Source organism: Martes martes (genome assembly GCF_963455335.1).
Source record: "Martes martes genome assembly, chromosome: X".
NCBI classification, from domain to species: Eukaryota; Metazoa; Chordata; class Mammalia; order Carnivora; family Mustelidae; genus Martes; species Martes martes.
The window spans coordinates 120545614-120563083 of NC_137897.1; the positions used below are offsets into that span (position 1 = coordinate 120545614).

The 17470-nt window shown below is 54.7% G+C and overlaps 1 protein-coding gene across 4 annotated transcripts in view; it reads right to left on the reverse strand.

The window, feature by feature from the left end:
• The window catches only part of BCAP31 (B cell receptor associated protein 31), a 29970-nt gene that overhangs the window by 9706 nt on the left and 2794 nt on the right, over nucleotides 1-17470 (reverse strand). For all 4 annotated transcript variants that reach the window (XM_080795467.1, XM_080795466.1, XM_080795465.1 and 1 more), the window contains 3 exons: nucleotides 16609-16744; nucleotides 14950-15050; nucleotides 9746-9893 (listed from right to left, as the gene is read on the reverse strand). In XM_080795467.1, the coding sequence (XP_080651593.1) occupies nucleotides 9746-9893; nucleotides 14950-15050; nucleotides 16609-16700 (341 nt within the window). In that variant the 5' untranslated portion in view covers nucleotides 16701-16744. The remainder of the gene's footprint in view (nucleotides 1-9745; nucleotides 9894-14949; nucleotides 15051-16608; nucleotides 16745-17470) is intronic.

Consider the following 17470-nt stretch of genomic DNA (forward strand, 5'->3'; position numbering starts at 1 on the left):
ACCTGGGTGGCCCAATCCCTGAGCGTCTACCTTTGGCTCGGGTCATGATCCCAGGACTGGGATCGAGCACCGCATTGGGCTCCTTGCTCAGCAGGGAGCCTGCTTCTCCCTTTCCCACTCCCTCTGCTTGTGTTCCCTCTCTTGCTATGTTTCTGTGAAATAAATATAATCTTTAAAAAAAACCTAATCTATTACTGTAAAGTTCTTAAAGATCAGATGATAGTGCTGCTTATGATTTTTTTTAAAAGTCCCTCTCTTTTCAAAGAGATAAACTGAAATTTCCTGTTGCCTATAAACATGATATCTGGGATTTGCTTCAAAATTATCCACAACCAGGGGCGCCTGGGCGGCTCAGTCACTTAAGGGTCCGCCACGGTTTCAGCTCAGATCATGATCTCGGGGCGCTGGGACCGGCTCTCGCTGGGCTCTGCTCAGTGTGGAGTCCGCTTGAGAGCCTCTCCCTCCCTCTGCCCCCACCGCACTGGGTTCAGGCGCTCACGCATGCTCACTCTCTCTTGTACATACATACATACATAAAATCTTAAAAAGAAAAAAAAACCCCACAGCCAGGGGACAGTGGAGGTGGGGAGATAAAATGGAAGTGGCCAGTGGACTCCCACTGCCGAAGCTATGTCACGTGGGAGGAGCTGTCCTTCTGTCATGCTATTACGTCAACAAAGCCAGCAGCAGCCCCAGGTGATTCCAGGGCTTGGCCAGTGCTGAGAGCCCCCCAGCACCATCTAACTGGGTGTCCTGAGGCTGTGCGTCTCCCAACCCTGTGTCCCCGCTGCACGGCCTATCCCACTCTACTCCACCACCCCCATGCCTGGCCCGGAGCACAAGACCCCTGAGGGCCAAAACTGGGCCTTCTCTTTGACTTCCTGCCTGAGCTTGGCACAGCCTACCACACAGTGCAGAAAACCCCAGAAAACTATCGCTACTCGTGGTGATACTGAGAACGGCTACCACTTACTAAACACTCCCTACATTCCGGAAATGACATGGAGAACATCACCTGAATCGCCTCAATCTTCCCACCAAAAACACAAGGAAAGCATCCTCGCCCACACTCTACAGATCCAGGGAACTTAAGTGACTTTCCTGAGGCTACCAAACTGCCAATAACAGACCCAGGACCCAAACCCAGACCCAATTCCAAATCCCACTATGGTCACATCAGCTTGCCTCTGTGGGTCATTGGGCGGGGGGCAGCCAGGATCAGGGCATGACAACAGAGCCCAGGCTGGCGGCTGGCCCCTGCCTGGCACGCACCCCCCCCCCCAGGTAAGGACACAGGCACCAGCCATCTGCAGAGGTGGACAGCAGGGGTAAGCGGCACTGACCCGAAGGCAAAGCAGAGCCCCCTGCTTGCCTCTGAGGGTCTGGATGAATTCTACCCTGTGGGTTAGGAGGGACTCAATCACCTTCAAACAGACAACCCAGCCCCCAGGTCACTGGCCGTGAAGGAAAGGAACTTGGCAGAGCAGCACAAGGGCAGCCCCATCTGACTGCCGGGGCAGACCGCAGTGACAGCACCCAGCCCGGAGGGACAGGCAGAAAAGCAGCCCCCCTGTGGGTCAAAACTGGGTTATGAATACACACAGAGGGGTGGACCTTCCTGGGTCTGGACGGTGAGCACTATCTTGAGCTTGACTGACATTTTAGCAAAAGCAGAGAAAATAGTGTGGCCCTCTGAACATTCGAGACAGCATGGGAGGAGCTGCCATGTGGCCACACTCCCAGCGAGGACGACGGCCAGCTGCCAGTCTCCAAGCAGGGACGCAGAAACCAAGGGAACAGGTGTGTAACAGTAATCTACTGGCCGGAGCCCACAGCCGCCCGGATCTGCACTCGGCAGCAGCCTATCCCAGGCCCCATCCCAGACCAGAGTCCCCCAGTGTGCACCTGCTGGGGGTTCGGACACTGTTTCTTCCCAACGCCCCTGGGATCCCTACGGTGGGAGCTCAGGAGACCTGAAGAGCTGGGTTTCCATGATGGGCTTCTATGATGCCCAGCACGGCGGTCTGCCAAGCACAAGCTGGACGCAGGCCTGAGCTGTCTCCATCTGCCTACATCCCCCTATTTGGTCCCCAAGGTTTAGGCAGCCCTCAGTGTGTGCCCACGACCCTGGCAGAGAGCTCATCGGCCTACAGGGGAGAAGGCCAGGTTCCCAAGCCGTACCTCACAGGCTGCCCGGGGCCTCGGAGGACAGCCCTCTGGGCTGGCTAACGGCACAGCGCGGGCCTCATGGAGCAGAATCGGGAGAGAAACCGCAGGGAAGCAGGAAGAGATGAAGTCGGCTGGGCCACTGGGGGGGGGGGAGCGGGTTTCTAGGCAGAGGCCACAGAAATACTTGCGGAAGGGAACCCACGTGGCCAGTTCGTGACATGGGGAGACTGGAGCAGAGACAACAGAGGCCCGCAGGGAGGAATCACATCCCGAAGGACCTGGGCATCAAGCCTTCATGTCAACGGTGCTAGGAAAGCACTGGAAGCAGGGGTAACGGGGTCGGTTTTCCGTGTCAGGAAGGTCACTTGTCTGAGGCAAGGGGACAGGCTGGGGGAGCCAAGACAGGATCAGGAAGCCCAGCTGGGATGACGGCAGCCCCACCGTGGCAGTGGTTCCAAGGACGAGGAGGAAGGCAGGCTCAGGAGGTCAGCGCCCGAGGCTGGCAACGGGGACAGTTTCAGTTTCGTAAGGTGCAAAGAGTTCTGGAGCTTGGGTGTACGAAAGAGCCACCTGGACACCAAAAAATGCTTCAGGTGGTTAATTTGACGTTATGCATAACTTCACCGTGATTTAAAAAAACCCACAGGGGAAGACCACATGGGACAAGGAAGAAGGATAAAGCACCCCCAGGCTTCTGGGTTGGGAGAGCAGTTCTCAAACTCGGTGGCCCAGCCTAAGGAGAAAGAAACACAAGGACCCAGGAAGGGAACAAACTGTCCACATCAGGGCTGCCACGCCTACAGACAGGACAAAGGCCCAGACCCTCCTCCCACCCCCTGAAGCCAACCGGCAGAGGGAAGCGCAGGCTTGTTTCAGGACGCCAGGCTTTCTTCAAGCCCAAGGCCACCTTCTCCAACGGGGGGGGGGGGGGGGGCTGCTCAACCCCACCCCACCCAGCACGCTCCCGACGCAGGCCCCACCAGGACCCGGTACTACCACCAGCCGCTCTTCCAAGCGTCGCTCTCTTCCTCTGTGGTCCCCTCATCCACTAACCTGCTGTCTCTAGGTCTCTACCCCAGTCTCGCCTCTCCTGACACACTTCCTTTCCCCTCTAACTTAAGGGACGTGGAGCTGCCAGCACCTCCCTCTGCCCCATCCGTCAACCCTTCCACAAAGCTGCCCACGGCCTGCCATCCCGCCGACCAGCCACCCTCCGGTGAGCTCTGCTGGCTCCCGTCCCTCCTGTGCACAGTCCTTCCAGCACTGCCACTCCACAAGTGCCCCCAACAGAACCACAGCAGCACAGCCTTCGAACCCCGGCGTTTCCGCTGGCAGCCCCCCGCCGCCCTGCTCCTTGCCCCCCTGCTACCATGCCCTGGTTCGGGCCACCAGCAGCTCTCCCTCCAGCAAGCTCCGACTTGCCTCCCTCCATCGGGGCTCTCCTGCTCCACCCCAGCCTCTGGCCACTGCCAAGCATCACACGCAACTCCGAGCCAGGCGCAGCGCCCCCTGAATAAGCCAGCGCTCCGCCGCACGGAGGTCGGGCCGAACTCAGGAACCAGCATTCGAAGTGCTCCACCCCAGCTCTCCCCTCTCCTGACCCAGCCACCCTGCCCCGCCGGCCCCTCCCCGCACTCAGCTAGAAGCTCCCGGTCCTCAGGGACCATGCCAGTGCCAGCCGGTGCCACGTGTACCGGAGCGACAAAGGCAGATGCGTCAGACAGGATCGGGAGACCCAAAGCACCAGGCCCAGCCGTGGTGCACACAAAATGGCAAATGAGGGAGGTTCTCCACTGTTTGTTGCCAGAAAAACGGGAGGATGGGCTCGGTGTCCAAGAGACGGCAGCTGGCTGGACACACACGAATGCCGGAGGGGCAGACTGGTTGTCCCAGAATGACACTCACAGTAAACACCAAGAAAATGCAAGTTCCCACGTGGGAGCTACTGCTTAACCCTGTCTGTTTTGTTTTAAGTAGGCTCCATGCCCAGCGTGGAGCCCAGTGGGGGCTTTAAACTCACGACCCTGAGATCAAGATCTGAGCTGAGATCAAGAGTCGGATGCTTAACCGACTGAGCCACCCAGGCGCCCCCGACCCTGTTTCTAAGAAGCAAGCAGACCGTGGGGAAAGAATGCAGGCATGGAGCTTTCATTGCTCTAAGTTTGATTTCTCGGCTCTGCCAAGACGCAGCTCTGGGGACTCGGGAGGGGTTTCTGAGTTTCTCTGAACCCCCATTTCTTCTTCACAAAACTACTATAAAAATTATTTTGTGTCTAACATATGGAACGCCTAACAAGCGGCAGCTGCTATTAAATGTAGAAAGCTCTAGAAAGACACGCAGCAAAGGTACAGGTACAGGTCAGCAGCAGTTAGGGTAGCAATAACATTTCAAAGAACTTAACTTTCTTATTCAAGCCTCATCTTCCTCCAAAGACTGTTACCCAATGACCACCTTCAGATGTATGAAAACGGACACAGAGTCACCTAACAGATTAGTCGTGGGGCTCACGAAACCAAGATCGATGATGAGGACATGCAGGAGAATAGATTCGAGCTTACAGAGAGCACAGGAGCCTTTCTCCCAAAAGCCAGGCAGTAAATACTCAGGGAACACAAGAGCCCGGTCTCTGGTCTATGGTCGAAGGGGGCCTGAAAACTAATCACCCCGCACTGGCAGCTCCCACCAGCGCGGACCAGCTGCTGCGTGAGCCTGGGCACGGCCACTCCATCTCTCTTGAGCTGCCCTTCTCCATTCACAAGACCCCCCCCCGCAGCTACGCAGGTTATTCAAGTTCTTACTGGCTTTGAACAGAACCAGAACCCAAACAAACCATACAAACCGCTCACACACAGAGGTGAGACCACAGGGCCGCAGCCCCAGAGCTAAGCCCTTACCAGGTAAGAACACTTAGTGCCAGAGGGGAGGAGCCTACCCAAAGCCATGCCCTGACCTGGTGGAGCCAGCCGCCCCCCCAACCCCCTGGTCTCTGCTATCACCCCAACACAAGGCAGCGAAGGCTACTTGTGCGCATGTCTCCTCCATCTCCCCCGACGACTGTCGTCTTTCTGCGGCAACAACCCATGCTGAGTGGTGCTCACATGTCCCTCGAGCTAAGACTACAAGTGGGACCCCATAGAATAGCTATCAGAACATCAGCAAGCCTGACCCAGCATAGAGAGACAAACATCTCTCGCTCGTTCCTTTACAGGTCTGCACGCGGCTAACAGGAGTCATTGGCTCAGGGGTGCCTGACTGGCTCCGTCAGTAGAGCACATGACTTTTGATCTCGGTGTTGTGAGTTCAAGCCCCACAATGGGGATAGGGATCATTTCAATAAATAAATAAACTTTAAAAAACAAAAGCGAGGGGTGCCTGGGTGGCTCAGTGGGTTAAGCCTCTGCCTTCTGCTCAGGTCATGATCCCAGGGTGCTGGGATCGAGCCCCGCATAGGGCTCTGTGCTCAGCAGGGAGCCTGCTTCCCCCCACCCTCTGCCTGCCGCTCTGCCTACTTGTGATTCTCTGTCAAAGAAATAAATAAAATCCTAAAAAAAAAAAAAAGCGAGGGACGCCTGGGTGGCTCCATCGGTTAAGCAGCTGCCTTCGGCTCGGGTCATGATCCCAAGGCCCTGGGATCAAGTCCCACATCGGGCTCCCAGCTCCATGGGGAGTCGGCTTCTCCCTCTGCCGTCCCCTCTCATGCTCTCTCTCTGACTCTGTCTCTCTCTCTTCTCTCAAATAAATAAATAAATAAATAATCTTAAAAAAAAAAAAAAAAAAAACAAGAGTGGTCTGCATGAGTCATGGAAAAATCACCAAGACGCATCATTCCGTGAAGAAGGCAAGTCACAGCAGAGCAAAAAACACCCCACGGCACTTGTGAAAGAAAAGTTACACGTTACTTAAGACAGGACTGGAAGAGTTCAGAAACGTCCCAGTATTACCCATCTCTGGGGATAAGACAAAGCACTCCCTCTTGTGCCCAACACTCCTGCATTATTTGAAGTTTAGGGGCCTTTATTTATTTTACGATGAGCAGGAATAACTTTGTAATCCGAGCAACAAAAATTACAGTTCTGCTTTTATTTGAACTATTTCTGCAAGTCACGTACAGGTTGCGTAGCCATCCAGTCTGGACAAGAACTTTCCACGGCTAACATTGTGCAAAAAGAGAAATTGCTCAAGGACCACAGCCACCATGTAAGATCTGAGCCCTGGAGTAGGGAGGAGTATGTATTTCTGGAAAATTCCAGAAACGATCCAACAGATCATTTGCAGGGCAACTGGTGAATCCACACTGACCCCTGGGGTCACCATTTCCTTTTCTAAGAAGTTGCACGAGACCAGCCTCACACGTTTTTGGATCAGCGACCGGACAGAGACATGGGAGGGCGCGGCAAAGCGTCTGGCTCCAACAGAGGGAGAGCTGTGGCTACTGAAGCAAGCAGGGCCCAAAAGCTACTCCAGCCACTTGTCGTGTCTGACTCGTCTAAAACGAAATTCAACCCAGTGCTATGTGCTTGTGAAAGGCACAGGTCACAGCGAAGCGGGGAGGCAGCTAGCAGGGCAAAGGGCAGAGTGCGGCCGCAAGAACAGACTGGAAAGGCACGCCCAAATTTCACTCCCTTCTCCTCATTTCCGCGCATCCTTCAGGAACAGCATGGTGTCTGAACAAGGAACCGCCGACTGCTCTGCACCCTGACGGTGACGGGGTTACCCGACTCTGCATCTGCTGAAACACTCCTGGGACCGGACACGACTATACCGTCAGCGTTAGCAACTCACCCATGGGAACGAGGCTGGAACACCCAGGTGCACAGTGTCACAGAAGCAGGCCTAAGTCAAGCACGCACTCCCTGGCATGCCCAGCTACCTGGCACATCTGCCCCACACGCGTCCTTCTGGGAGAGACCAGGAAAGCAAAAGAGGCAGGAGAATGACTTCACAGACACACGAGCAGAAGGCGCACACCTCTGCCCACCACGGCCGCCTCGGACTCACGATCTGCCGTCCGCCGGCGTCTGCCCAGAGGCGGGGTCCCGGCGGCAGCCCTCCAGGTGGCGCGCCAACACAGAGCTCGACAGGGCGAGCTGCGCCCTCCTGGCAGCCCCAGCCTCCACGCCGGGCGCCAGCAGCTGCTCCACTACCACGGACATCGCTAGGGTACAGGAAGCCACGACTGCACGTCTGTCCCAGTCCCTGACGGCCCATCTCTGCGGCCCTCTGTGAACCTACAGGCTCGTCTGCACAGGCAGCCCCGCTCCGAACGCGAGTCCCACAAGAGCTGGTCCCCGCGGTGAGCCCACGCGGCAGCTGCACGCCCCGGCAGGAGATAACCCGCCCGCCTCCGACTCCTCCTCGGGTCTGTCTCTCCCTGCGGCCGCTGCCCAGGTTGGGCCGCAAGTGTCCTCAGCAGAGCAGCATGGGCAGGCGGAGGGTGGAGCCGCCACCCGGCCAGGGCAGCCCCCCGGCAGGCACCCACGGGAACGGGGACCCCACCCGCGCCCCCCGCGCCCCCCGGCGCCAGGCCAGCGGCCTGCCCTCGCCTCGGCGGCCGCTCCTGCAGAGCCAGTGGCAGCCGCGTGCGTGCCGCGCGGACGAGGCCGGGCTGGGACGGACAGAGCTCGTTCTCCCGGACTCCGCTGCCGCCAAGCCCTCTCTCTTCTCTGAAGCCACACAAGCTATTCGCGCTCGCTCGTTTGGGGGGGAGGCACAGCACCCCAGAGGCGGTGCTCCTGCTCGAGAACCCCTTTCCCGTCCTGTCCCCAGAGACCCCAGAGACCTGTCCGGTGCGATAGGAAACAGGCGAGGACACTATACTCAGCCAAGAAGCGGTCCAGGATATCCTTCCCAGAACACGGACTGAGATCAGGGTCACAGCCTCCTCCCACGCTAGTTCTACCTTTGCCAGCCTCCTCCCTCCTCTGGAACTGAGGGCGATGGCCGCCTGCAGCCCTCCAGCATCCCCCCTCCAGAAGATGGCCAGAGCCCCTGGCCAGGATGCGACCAGCGTGAGCGGAAACTACACCGCCTCCCGGGGGTCCCCGTTCTCTCATCCCAGGGCTTTCTCCACCCTTGACTCCCTGGCCCTTTCCCTACCTCACGGAAACGCATCAAGGAAACTCCCTGTTCTCCAGGTCTTAACCGCGTTCACGACGCAGAGCCCGTGGCAGGCCGCTGCCTTCCTGACGCGGCTTTCCTCACGGGCTCCGTGCGCTCCCCTGCAGCCCCCAGTTTCCTTTCTACCTTTCAGATGAAACATAAGCTTGCCGGGCAGTCCCCTCCCAACCCACCCCCAAGCCTCTACGGGGTCTTTCTTGTTTTTAAAGATGAGAGCGTGCACGTGCACATGCGCACACGCACGTGCACACAGAGAGAGACAGAAGGAGAGAGAGAGAACCTGAAGCAGATTCTGCAATGAGCTCGGAGCCCGATGATCCCACAATCCCAGATCACGATGTGAGCTCAAAGCAAGAGTCGGACATCCAACTAACGGCCCCACGCAGGTGCCCCTCCGTGGGCTCTGCGGATACAGCGAGTTCTTCCTGCTCCCTGGGACTCAGCTGCAATTGGGACTCAATCCTCAGGGCCTGCGCCTCCCTTTCAGTCTCAGACCACGAAATCATAGCTCATTCTGGAGCTTCCCGAAACCCTCCAACTCCGGGGCGCCCGGCCTCCCGGCCTTCTCACTGCCTGCCTCTCCAGTTTAAAGACAGCTCGCTTGCGGACCCCTTCGGTGACCCAACAGACCCCCCTGGAAAAGCTCTGCCCTTTGCAGCTCCAGCTCTGCCACACTCCAGCATGGACTGAGAGTGGTCAAGGTCGCCTGAACAGCTCATCTTTCCTTCGAAAACCTGAAACCCAGGCAGGCAGGCATCCTAATGCCTAGTGAAGAAGGACATCCCAGTGACTAGAGGCAGAAGAGCCCAGCTAGAAAATTCACATGCTACCCTGCCAACCTCTGGAAGCCCTTGGCCTGAGCACGATGCTCGCCCCTAGCCAATCGGTACGCTCAATGGCAGCCGGGTCCCTCGGACGAGAACCCCCATGAGCGGAAGCAGCAAAGCAGCCCCCAGACTCAAACGGGCTTTGTTATCACTTCAGTCTCGGCCAACTAGCCACCCCCTTGCCCCAGATGGAGGCACTCGGTCTTACCAAAGAACCCACCAGAGACAGGCTGCTCCCGCAACAGGTCTACACTGTGGACAGACACGCCCTCAGCCCCTCTGCACCACCGCTTCTGCCCACTCTTCTCCCAAAAGGCCCCTATTCAGCTGATCCCTTAAGCCGGCTCCCAGAGACGCTCTCCCGGAGCGCACGGCCTCACCACTCCCTCCAGCCTCCGCGCAGAGAGCAAGCGGGGCGCGCGCCTGCCCCCCGAAGAGCAGGCGGCAGTTTCGGCGGAGCTGGGACCCAAGTCTTCCAGGGCCCCAGTCACCCGGCTGCCGCTCGCCGCGCCACCCCTGGAGGCCGGGAGCCAGGTCAGAGGCCTCCGGGCACATCGGGGCCTCGGATTCAAGGCCACAGACCGAGGGAGTCAAAAGCGCAGGTGAGCGAGGGGGCGCCGCCCTCACTCACAAGGACAGCAGCAAGGAGAAGCCGGCAATGTAGAGGTTCCGCTGGGCGCGGAAAAGCTTCATGTGGAAGTGCTCCACGGCGCCGGGGTTGTTCTGCAGGTTCACCTTCTCCGTCACGTCGTCGTACTTCCGGATCTCGCGCACGGCGTCTGCAGCGGGAGACACGCGGGCGGGCGTTAGCTCCGGCGCCGCCCGACACCGCGCCGTCCGGGGCGGGCAGGCGGCGTGGGTCAAGCTGACCGTGCTTCCCTCAGGTCTGTCACCCCCGGTGTCTCCCCTTCTCCACATGCCTTGGGGGGACCCCTTGCCGGGAGCTCTGCCCTAAGACCTGCTCTCCTCTGGCTTTTTTCACGTCACTCCCCGGCCCCTTCTATCCCGACCACAAACTCGCTACCCGAGTCTGCGGTGCTGCTGGCAGGGGCCGCGGGGCCCCCGGCGTCTGCCGTGCACCCCCAGCCAGGCTGGCGCGGAGGCGGCGTGAGCGGCCCAGCAGTCGCGACGCCGAGGCAGCCTTCTGAAGACAAGCTTTTCCATTTCTAAGCTTCATAATGGGTTTTATTATTCAAACTGCCTTATCGGGGCGCCTGGGTGGCTCAGTGGGTTAAAGCCTCTGCCTTCGGCTCAGGTCCTGATCCCAGGGTCCTGGGATCGAGCCCCGCCTTGGGCTCTCTGCTCAGCGGGGAGCCTACTTCCCCCCTCTCTCTGTGCCTGCCTCTCTGCCTACTTGTGATCTCTCTCTCTCCGTCAAAAAAATAAAATCTTTAAAAAGTAAAAATAAAACAAACTGCCTTAGTAAGAATAAAGATCATCAAAATGTCCCTACGACCCAAAGCAGTCTACAAATGCAATGCCACCCCTATCAAAATGCCAAGAGCAGTTTTCACAGAGCTAAAACAATCCTCCGGTCTGGACGGAAGCACAGAAAACCCCAAACAGTCAGAGCAATCTTGAAAAACAAAACAGGAGAGATCATAATTACAGATTTCAAATTATATTACAAAACAGTAATAATTAAAACGGTATGGTACCAGCATAAAATCAAGCACAGAGATCAACGGAATAGAACAGAAAACCCAGAAACAAACCCACAATTACATGGCCAGATAATCTTCGACAAAGCAGAAAAGAATGTCCGATGGGAAAAAGACCGTCTCTTCAACAAATGATGTGGGGCAAACTGGACGGCCACACGCAGCAGAATGAAACTGGGCCACCTCCTTACACCACACACAAAAATAAACTCAAAATGGATGAAAGACCTCAACGTGAGACCTGAATCCATCAAAATCCTTGAAGAGAGAGCACAGGCAGTAATTTCTCTGACACCGGCCGTAGCAACGTTTTTCTAGATTTGTGTCCTGAGGCGAGGGCACCAAACTACTGGGAGTGCATCAAAACACAAAGCTTCTGCAACGAGAGAAGCAATCAACAAAGCTAAAAGGCAACCTTCGGAACAGGGAAAAGATTAACAAAAATCAAAGACAAGGCCAAAGAACGGCCTTATTCGGATTATAAAACAAATGCACGCTTGTCGAAAGTTCAAATATACTAGAAATATCTAAAGAGGAAGACTCCTATGACATAAGCACCTCCAGCAAGCGCGGGACACTCGGTCGTCTTACCTAAGGCGGCCACTTTGAGCCCTATTACCCCATTTTCTCCGTAATACGCACCCTAAGCTGAAACTGCCCTAATTACAGGTTTACTGTCCATCCTCCCTGAATCAGACTACAAACCACGAGAGCAGAAATCTCTTCTGCCACGTCCCGGGCGCAGCACAGCTCCGGGCGCAGGGGCTGTGCAGATAAGTGCCTTGCAAGCAGCCTCCGCCCCCGAGAGGCGCCAGTAGGGCACAGCTCTCTGGTTTACACATATGTTTACATCTGTCTGTCTACAGTGTGCAAACGCAACCATCTACTGCTTTCCGCACTCCCCCTTACCCGAGACAACTTTTTACGTCAGTAGATAAAGATCTACCTAGAAAGGTCTCTTAAGAGACCCTGATGAGCGAGGAGCAAGGTGTCACTACACGGACATTGTCTGGTTAATTCTTAGTCTGAGACTGCCTGGTTTTTAAGCTGACCTCACATCATAAAAAAATCTGCCTCCTGTTCCTGGCGTCCTCATGTTAATCTGTATCATGAAGCAAGCATCTCCACCACTCTCAGAAATCTAAACCAGGACTTGTTATGAACGAAGTATTCCGGCTCCCCAACCCCCAAGATTCCTATACTGATAACCTAACCCCCAGTGGAATGGTTATTATGAGGTGGGGCCTTGGGGAGGTTAGGTCGTGAAAGCAAGGCCCTCATGAATGGGGTTTGTAGCCTTATAAAAGAGACCCCACAGAGCTCTCTCACCCCTTTCACTATGTGAGGACAAAGCAAGAAGGCTTTATGAACAGTGAACAGGGCCCTCACCAAACACCAAATTTGCCAGCACCTTGATCTTGGACTTCCAGCCTCCAGAAATGTGAAAAATGAATGTCTGTTGTTAAAGCAACAGTCTATGATATTTTTGTTAGAGCAGCGCAGTATAAGACCTAAAATTTAAAACGGTCATGCCCTTGGATGCATCCATTTCACCTCTATGAACTTATCCTACATAATATTTGCATAAATGTACAATGATACCACTACGCCTATAAAGAAAATGGAATTACAGCAAAACCATGTGTTACGATATTACAAATTTTTTTAAAGATTTTATTTCTTTGGGGGGGCACACATGCATGCGCACGAGTGGGGAGAGGGGCGGAAAAAAGGGAGCAGCAGACTCCCCACTGAACTCGGAGCCCAATGGGGGCTCAAACCCAAGACCCTGAGATCATGACCTGAGCTGAAGGAGCCACCCAGGTGCCCCAGGACACCACCCAATGTTTAAAAAGGATGAGACTTCTGTAAACAGAAAACATACAATCCAAAACAGTGTGTACTATACTCTGAATCCAATCCCAAACAATACATAGTATTTTAGTAAAAATGGCAGCATAGAAAAGTGCCCGTGGACACGTACAACAAAGTATCAAGGACGGGCTTATCAAGGACATGGGATTTTGGGGGGACGTTAACTTTCTGGGGTAAATTTCTGAATTTTTAAGACCGTGTTATTTTTGTGATTAAAAACAACAACAACAACAAAAAAAAAACAAACCATGTCTGGAGCGCCTGGGAAGTGCAGTCAGTTAAGCGCCCAGCTCTTAAGTTTCAGCTCAGGTCGTGATCTCAGGGTTGTAAGATCGAGCCCCACATCGGGCTCCAAGCTCAGTGCAGTCAGCTTTAGACTCTCTCCTCGTCTCCCTCTCCCCTCCCCCCTCCACCAAGCTCAATGCTTGCTCTCACTAAAGTAAACAAATCTATAAAATATAAAATAAAAACATGTTTTTCTACACACTCACACCTGCATCCAGGAACCCCACCACCCCCTAAGGACCACCCTGGCCAATGCCGGGGGGCACACTGGGGACTGGAGGTGTTAGGCCACACTAGCCCAAGTCACACAACGTAGTGCTGCCCTCTGTATCTCCCGCCTCTGGACCAGGCCCCAGACCCTGGATGCTCAAGCCCACCCTCCCAGCACCCCTTCAGACCTGCCCCAGACTCCTCCCAGTGAAGGCTGGGGGCAAGCCAGGGCTGCAGCTCTAGCTACACCCACCATGTTTTACCTGGATCTCCTGCTAGATCACATTTATGTCTGTAGAAGTCTCGACAAACCTCTCTAGATTATGCTTCTTACTGTCATGGTAGGAAGCAGCCAGTCATCAAAGCCCGTGTCTCTCTAGAACTTCAAGAGCTTCCCTGACCTCAAAAAAGAAGAATGGCACCTTTGCCAACTCCTGGGTTCTGCAGAGGACCTCCCTGGCCCATCGGCTATGCTAGGAAATGGGGAGCTCATGGGGACTGTACAGAGGGGCAAGGCCCTGAGGCAGCACCCCAGCACAGCCCCTCCCCACCCCAATTTTTGCCCCTACCCTACACCCAAAAACAAAAGCACACATACTCCATTCCAAAACTCTAAAGCCTAGCTTTTTAATGCCCAAAGGATGACACATACATTCCCTATCCCCTCCTTGCTCAGGGACCGCTCAGAGAAGGAACCCTGATTGGAAGGAGCTACTTCCTGGGGCCCTGCCAAGTAGTTCAAGAACAGCACAGCATGCATACGTGAGCAGCCGGAACCCACCCTACACAGCTGGGAAAGGGTAGGCTGCTCCTGGCCTGTTTCGAGAAGTCCTGCTTGAACATATCCCATCAAGTGCCAAGACATGAGGAAGGAAAAACACCTAGTGCCACAGCTAGCGGATGGTGCCTTGCACATTGCCCCCGAAACACAGCCCCCCCACCCCCGCGCACTGGCACATTTCCGCTGGAGACTCAGGCAGAAAGGAGCGCTCCACACCTAAGCAGGCATCGACACCTCAGAGACAGGACCACAGCCTGCAGGAGAACCGGCCACTACTCTGGAGTCCATGCTGAGGGACACGCTGACCACTTAGCACGGCATACGTTCAACAGCCACACGAAAACTACATTGCTTCCCCTGGTCTCCAATCACACCACCACCACATCACAAAATGCTTGCCTTCCATCTTAGTGCCATGAGGGCCCAGGCATAAATCTCTGCGCATGCCCTGCGACCAGCTTATCTTTCAAGCCTGGCTGGTGTGCACCTCAACCTAGTGTTTATAGAACTTCACAGCCAGAAGGACCCAGAAAGACCTGGAGCCTGACCTAATCCAGAGAGCTCTGGGATACGCTGCCAGGCCTCTCGGTCCCCCTGTGCTACAGGACACAGCAGCTTCCTACCCAGCCCCGCTCCCTAATCATTTGGTCGCTCAGTCCCTTATGCACAGACTGTCCACGTGACTGAAGAGCAGCGCCGCTTCAACCGAGACCAACATGGACCCATCTTCTCTTGGTTTCCGTTCTGGAATGACGTGAGGAGCCAGCCCAGGAAAGGGAAGTGGTCATCACAGGGTGCATGAAGGCTGCTGGTCAAAGTAAAGGCCTGGGCCAGGAGCCAGCAGTACTCTGTTCGGGGATGAGGGACCCTCTTCCCAAAAAGACAGAAACACCGAAGGGGTCTGTCTCTAAGAAGTCCAACTCGTAAGTTACACGTGGAACACGGCACACGGCTTTGCAGCAGAGGCCGTGCTGTGGCAAAGGGTCTGGGGCACATAGCTGCCCTCAGCCACGGTTCACTCACCAATGACCAGTAGCACAAGGATGACAATGAGGACTACAAAGAAGGTGTTGCCATAAGTCACTACCAACTCCACCAGGCGGGACTTGAAAATCTTCTGCCACCTGTGAAGAAAACAAAAAGGCTGAAGAAACAAATATCCACTTCGGACCCAAGGCCCCGAGAACAGAAAGCCAGTCTTGCACTCCTCTGCAACGGCTATCTTGCACAGACTCAGGCGCAAGTGCCTGCAGTTCTCCAATTTACAACATCGGCTCAAGAGTGCGGGGAAAAAAATGCTTGTCCGTGTGCAGAAATGCCTAAAACACACACACACATACACACACACAAAAAGAAAAAACCCAAAACCCACACTCTTAAAAACGCTAATAGTTTCTGGGGAGGGAAACAAAAATGTTCCTTCATATTACCATTCAAGGGTAATTATCACACAGCGTACTACAGCTTCAGGGGCGGGGAGACGGAAAACTTTCCATTGCATTCCTCTACATAATGTTCAAAATGCTTGCCACATACACATTATTTCTTCAAACGGTTTCTCCACATGACACATGTGGGTTCATCTAGACCTCCACCGCCCTGGATTATTATGAAGCAGACCCAAGACTTTCCCTCGTTTCCTTCCGTAAATACTTCAGGACGTAACTCTGTCAGTAAAGAGCTTTTGGAAATGGTTAACGCCATCAGAATGCCATCACCAGACCTTAAGAAAATGAAAAAGGATCCCTCATTATCGGAACCAGAGTCCCAAAGTCCAACTGTTGCAATTTTTTTTTTAACACCCGGTTTGAATCGGAACTGTCAAGAGTTCTGACTGTGCATTTAGTTGGTAAGTAGCCTCAATCTCTCCTCGCCCTCTCCTGTCTCTTCTTGCCGAATCTATTTTTTGCAGAAACCAGGTTTTGTCCTACAAAGCTGCCCGGATTGCAGCTCCAAAAGGGGCTCTTCCTCTACATTTCCTCTAAACCGTGTAAGGCATGAAGAGATTCAGATCTGGCTTTTGGCAAGAGTACTTCTTAGACAATTACAAGTACTTCCTATTTTATCATTATCAGAGATCTATATTTTTATTTAAAAAGTGTTTAAAACCACTGACAAAGGTTCAGCCTTATTTATAATTTTCTAATTAACATCGCAATGTCTCCACATTTTATGTGTAATTAAAAGTTAATTTCCAATTAACTTTGACCAGATCCTCTGTTCGTTAAAAGGAATATGGCTTCACCACTCACAGGCTGAGTAATGCTCATGAGGATACTATGCAATGCCAGTGGGACTGGTTGGGAAGACAGAAGTCACCAGTTCAGCTACAACATGACCCCATGGTGCAAGCCTTCCAGAAGCCATACTGCCACCCCCTGAACCCTAGGGCCGAGGGCAGCATTCCCAGAAACATAACTAGAGATAAGTCTTCTCCCTCTTGGAGCATTCTGAAGGCCAGAAAGCAGCACGCACAGGAAAGGAATTCAAAAAGATATGACAAAGCAAAACTGTGTGGAAGGCTGGCAGTAATAAACACAACCCCTGCCACCTCAACCCCAGACAGGTTCTGCCAGTTTCCACCTGGTCCCAATTCCAGGGTCTTACCAACCCTGCATGCAGAAGCTACGGGGCTCTGCAACAGTCACCGCTCTGCTTGCCTGCTTGCTCCGCAGGCCCTACCTTTTGGGAGAAATGAAGGGAATGCAGAGAAGCAGCACAGCAAAGACCTCCGCATAGAGGAAGGTGGCGACTGCAGTCCACTGCAGACTCATGGTGTTGCTAGAAGGTTTCCAACAGTGAGATGCGAGCTTGTTTCCTGACAGGACACAAAAGGGACAGAAGCTGTTGTGAGAGCTGGGCAGCCACTTTTTACCCTCTACCCCAGCACGCTCCTCCAGTCTTTTCGAGCCACTGGCTGAAACTGAGCTCAGCTCAGCAGGGAGACTTGGCCAACCGTGCTCAAAGGCCTGACAAACTCCCATTTGCCAGCATGGAGTTACTCGCTACACTCCAGAACGGGCATTAAGAGCCACCTTTCTGGCGAATTCCTTTCCCGATGGAGTTCAGCAAACTCCCTATGCCTCAACTGGGAAAGCGTTAAGAAAGATTATAAAGACGGGAGAAAATTCTCAACATCCATCGGGCCCACTCCTTTCCCAGTCAGCCCCGGGGCGGCAGTGTTTCGGTAACGCACTTTCTCCGAGAGCCGCGGCGCCCCCACACCCCCCCTCCCGGGGAAACCAGGAGGCCCTTCCCGCCCGAGCCTTTCCCACGGAGCCGAGAGAAAACCTGCAGCCTCCCCCCGGGGCGAGAGCAGGGACTAAAAAAAGCCTTCCGACGCCGCCGCATCGGCCTCCGATGCGGTGGGAGAACTCGGGGTACCTCAGAAGGCCCACAAGAGCGACTCCTACCGGGAGGGAGTCGGGGCCAAGAGCAAATGCGGGTCTCGAGTAAGCACCTCATGGCCCCATCCAGGGAAAGTTCTAGAAAAAGCGGTCTTTCCGGAAGCCAAAGGAGCCCCTCCCGACAGCCCGGGTCTGCC